This window comes from Cyprinodon variegatus, unplaced genomic scaffold, assembly GCF_000732505.1.
Source record: "Cyprinodon variegatus isolate N-32 unplaced genomic scaffold, C_variegatus-1.0 Scaffold687, whole genome shotgun sequence".
Classification (NCBI taxonomy): Eukaryota; Metazoa; Chordata; class Actinopteri; order Cyprinodontiformes; family Cyprinodontidae; genus Cyprinodon; species Cyprinodon variegatus.
In genome coordinates, this window is record NW_015151140.1 from 33,576 (window position 1) to 35,173 (window position 1,598).

The 1,598-nt window shown below is 51.6% G+C and overlaps 1 protein-coding gene across 1 annotated transcript in view; it reads right to left on the reverse strand.

Moving 5' to 3' along the window:
• The window catches only part of hars (histidyl-tRNA synthetase), an 8,489-nt gene that overhangs the window by 5,290 nt on the left and 1,601 nt on the right, over positions 1–1,598 (reverse strand). The window contains exons 3-6 of the mRNA XM_015394465.1: positions 1,281–1,406; positions 1,103–1,210; positions 937–1,035; positions 766–859 (exon numbers count right to left, since the gene is read on the reverse strand). Of these exons, the coding sequence (XP_015249951.1) occupies positions 766–859; positions 937–1,035; positions 1,103–1,210; positions 1,281–1,406 (427 nt within the window). The remainder of the gene's footprint in view (positions 1–765; positions 860–936; positions 1,036–1,102; positions 1,211–1,280; positions 1,407–1,598) is intronic.

Genomic DNA, 1,598 nt, shown 5'->3' on the forward strand with positions numbered 1-1,598 from the left:
AACAGAACTGATAGCGTTGCGAGGCAAGGGCTCAAACATGTACGGCTGGAAGCCTTCTACACCAAACCAAGCTTCTGCCGCCCTGGCGTCCTCTTCCACAACATCTTCGTCCCCGCTTTCCTCCTCTAAATAAAAAATGGATGACGGAGGAGACTCATCCATGACCTCCGACACTAAACTCTCCTCCTCTTGCATGTTTTCTCTGTCCATAGCGTTCCTTGACATCGTCGTTTCTAAGTCACCAATTTAGTGCTACTTGGTCCCAATAGAATTTCCCATTGGGACCAAGAAGCACTAAGTTGCTAACTGGTTAACAAGATGCTTCGAAGAAACCGGTCACAACCAAACTTGCTTGTGAACCTTCCGCCATAACAATCACGCCCCCTTGATAATCGACCAATCACATTCACTTTATTCACTCGTGTAAAGTCGGACACCACTTGGGAGAATTCAGAAATGCAACGGTTGGAACAGCCGCTTCCCTACGACTTTAAAACAAGCTATTCCTCAGAACTGTACCAACAAATGACAGCTTCTGAAGGTGTTTTCTGTGTTCAAGGTTCTATCAGCTGATGAAGCCAGAATATTACAGGTTTAATATTACAGGTCCATCCAGACCTGGAGGTCCAGATGGACCTGATGGAGTCTGTTCAGTCTGTCAAGTTTTACGATAAACAGCGTGAAGGTTCTGAGGAGCATCAGGGAGCTTAAAGCAACCTAATCTCCATGCTGGGAGGAGGGACCGGGTGTTACCACTGGACTCACCATGCAGGCCGACGTAGCTCCCAATCTGGTCTGCAGCCTCCTCAGACAAACCCTTCTCATTCACCATCTCCTTCTTCACATCGTCCCAGGACATCTGCAGAACGACGACAGGATCAGAGCCGAGCTGATGGAAGGTGGTCCAAAGCGACCGGCAGCAGGAGATCATCTTACCTTATCCAGCTTATCCACCGTTGAACAGATGGTTCGGAACTTGTCGTCAGGAACGCCGCACACGGCAAACATCCCGTCCAGGATGCGTCGGTCGTTGACCTGGAGACGAAGCAGGAGTCAGGAAGAGCCTTCTACCTGATGACGTTCTGATGCTGCAGTCACTGACCTTGATGCGGAAGTCTCCCAGCTCCAGCTCGCTGAGGATCTCATGGACGATCTTCAGACACTCTGCGTCGGGGATCATGGCGTCGTACTGACCGGCGATGTCGAAATCCTGAAACGCACAGACGGTGAGAAGAGCAGCTGGAGCCCAACGCACACCAACCTGCTCTGACAGAACTTACACACTGATAAAACTCTCGGTAACGGCCGCGGGTCATGGCAGGGTTGTCACGGCGATAGACCTTAGCGATGTGGTAACGCTTGATGTTGGTTATCTTGTTCATAGCCAGATAGCGAGCAAACGGTACCTGGAGGAGAAGAGGTGAAGGAGGACAAACTGTTCTGATGGAGGACCAGTTAGGAGGAGGCTTACTGGGACAGGATCGACCTCCCTCTACTGGGGCGTACTGGGACGGGATCCGCCTCCCGCTACTGGGGCGTACTGGGACGGGATCCGCCTCCCTCTGGGACACACACTGGGAAGGTTTCCCAGTCTCCTA